General features: G+C 35.3%; 1 protein-coding gene across 1 annotated transcript; it reads left to right on the top strand.

Moving 5' to 3' along the window:
- Nucleotides 1-947: 947 nt before the first annotated feature.
- Nucleotides 948-1,890, top strand: LOC129310105 (uncharacterized). Its single transcript, XM_054951958.1, has one exon. It carries the CDS (start codon nt 1,093-1,095, stop codon nt 1,510-1,512), a length of 420 nt encoding a protein of 139 aa, XP_054807933.1. The 5' UTR covers nt 948-1,092; the 3' UTR covers nt 1,513-1,890.
- The last annotated feature ends 819 nt before the right edge of the window (nt 1,891-2,709 follow it).

The raw sequence follows: 2,709 nt of genomic DNA, 5'->3' as shown, positions 1-2,709 counted from the left end.
TATTGTCCAATTGAAAGAAGGATATATTAAAGGAGATAGAACGAAACATATTTCACCAAAAAAAATTTTTCACTCACGATCTTTAAAAGAATGGTGAAATTAATATCCAACAAATTCGTTCTAAAGAAAATCTAGCTAATATGTTTACCAAGTCACTTCCTACTAGAATATTTGAAAAACTTGTTCATGATACTGAACTTCGCAGATTCAAAGATATTGATTCATGCTGTTTAGAGGGGGAGTTAATACGTGTTGTACTCTTTTTTTCTTGTTTAAGGTTTTTTTCTATTGGGTTTTCCTAGCAAGGTTTTTAACGAGATATCATTGAATAGCATATCAATAAATGATGTACTCTTTTCTTCTACTAGGTTTTTTCCCATAGGGTTTTTCCTAGTTGAAGTTTTTAATGAGGCACATTATTATATAATGGACATCCAAAGGAGAGTGTTATGAATATTATAAGGATAATGGATGTTCATCTTCATCACCTGTTCATCTTCATCTTCTCCCATGAAACTCCCACTATCATGAGAGTTAATTACCTTTTATTTGCTTTTATCATTTGTGTAACCTTTGATGTGTAAAACCATATCTATAAATAGGACATGAAATTTGTATTAAAGGATATAATAATCTATAAGAAATTCTCTCATTCTCTTATCTCTGTTTCTTCTCTCAATATCTTTATTTTTTAGTTGTTAATTTTATAACAGAAATTTTTTTTATGATTAAAATTTTTATTCTGAAATTTATTTTAAAGAAATGTAGAGAATATTCTCTCCTGGGTTAGCCTTGGTCCTTGGGAAAGTAATTTGACAGTTACACAAACGGCAAGTTGCAACAAACCGGTACGATATTTATCAAGTTAATTGACGAAACGACCCCTCCACAAAATCCCCCACACGGCTTTTCGATTTCGAAACTGCACCTCTCTTTCTCGTGACCCGTCCGTAACACACGCGTCCCTTTTCGTCATTCCACTCCACAAGCATCTCCCAGCAAAGATAATGAAAATCACCACCACGATCCAAAGTCCCTCACACTCACTCACGAACCCACTTTCCTTCGGTGCGTCTCTCTCGATCTGCGTCCATGGCGGACGATCAAACTCCTGAATCGCCTCTCTCCTTCAAGGACAAACTCAGATCCTCCTTGTGCTTCTTGTGCTGCTTCCACCACCACGATCACCACCATCGCCATACGGTGAAGCCGAAACTGGTTCGGAGCTCATCGCTTCAGCACAGGCCTTCCCGCTCTTATGATCTTCCGCATCTGAAGGAGAAGTGCAGCAACTTTATCTCCAGGATCGGCCGCCATCGCCGACGGCATTCGGCCGATTTCCAGTATGATGCGCTCAGTTATGCGCTGAATTTTGAAGACGATGCGATGGACGAAGATAGGCCTGCCGGCGACTTCAGGAATTTCTCCGCGAGGTTGCCTCTGTCTCCGACGTCTAAGGTGTCTTCGGATCTGAAGACGACAGGGAAATCGCTGCTCTTGGTCGATCTATAATGTGTAACGTGTGATAAGTCTTACGTGAGATCTGGAATGTGTTAACTGATTGTGAAACAGAAAAAGTTAAATCGCATGAATTCACGGCGGCGGCGGCGTCGATCCTGTCGGACGGAGTAAATGGATGCCGCTGAACCTGAACTCGGTGCTTATGTTTTTTTTTTTTTTTTTTTTGCTTTTTAATTTTGTTTTGTTTCTTCGTCTTACTACCTGTCTTTGTAAAAGTTGTGAATGCGATCCATCGCAGAGGAATAACAAAGGAAAAGTAAGAACAGAAAGGGCAAAGAATAACACAGAAAAGAATTGACCAATCTAAAGAAATAGATTGAAAAAGTGTATACTTATTTGAGTATCACATGAGTCCAGTCTTAGTAATTAGTCTGGCTTACATTTTCAAAGAACTTTTTATTTGTTTATATTATACATTTATTGAAAAACTAATGATAAAAACATCACAAAACACAAGGCTAATCTATAATGTAATTGATCCATTGTTTTCGAGATCGATCTGTCTCCATTTTCTCTATCTTGCTTGTATTGGCTGCATGACTTTCCATAGCACTTCACTAATGGATCAAATTGCTCATATTGCTACAGCGTACAAATCGCTAAAACATTGAGAAGACTTCAGGCTTCAATTTCTTTTTAGCTAATTTTGTTTTTAGCAGATGTTAATTTTGCAATTATATGATGTGCCATCTTTTTTTCTGATAAATGAGTGTAGCTTTACTTTTTTGGGACATGAGATGAATGTAGGTTGGTGTTAACTCAATTCAAAAAATAATAATACTCCCTCCACATCACAACAATATAAGTTATAGTTAACTAATTTATGAATTATGAATGATATTAGTTGAAACAGGTGTTTTAAAAACCAAAGAATGAACTAGGAATCGACTCTTGGTTCAGTTCGGTTGACCCCTCAAAATTGACAACAAGGAAACCGGTCCAATTTTCAATTGATTTTTTCAATTGGACTAATTAAAAATTTAAAGAAATTAATTTGAAAATTAATTAAAAGAATGAACAGCCAAGAATAATTAATATTAATCTTGTATTCATCAACAATATATCATTTTATTGAGCATTTATTTTTACAAAAATATAAATATTTGCATGTATTTCTCATTTAATTATGATACATAAATTAAAAATATATTAATTTAATATCAACCACTTTGACCACAGTTGAATTAA

This window comes from Prosopis cineraria, unplaced genomic scaffold (assembly GCF_029017545.1).
Source record: "Prosopis cineraria cultivar Desert tree isolate PC_DT_omini unplaced genomic scaffold, ASM2901754v1 PC4, whole genome shotgun sequence".
Lineage (NCBI taxonomy): Eukaryota > Viridiplantae > Streptophyta > Magnoliopsida > Fabales > Fabaceae > Prosopis > Prosopis cineraria.
The sequence above is the reverse complement of the archived record's forward strand: the minus strand, read 5'-3'. Positions and strand labels throughout refer to the sequence as shown.

Bases quoted from the DNA above. Each gene is read 5' to 3' on its own strand.
- LOC129310105 (XM_054951958.1), top strand. From the start codon at position 1,093: ATGGCGGACGATCAAACTCCTGAATCGCCTCTCTCCTTCAAGGACAAA.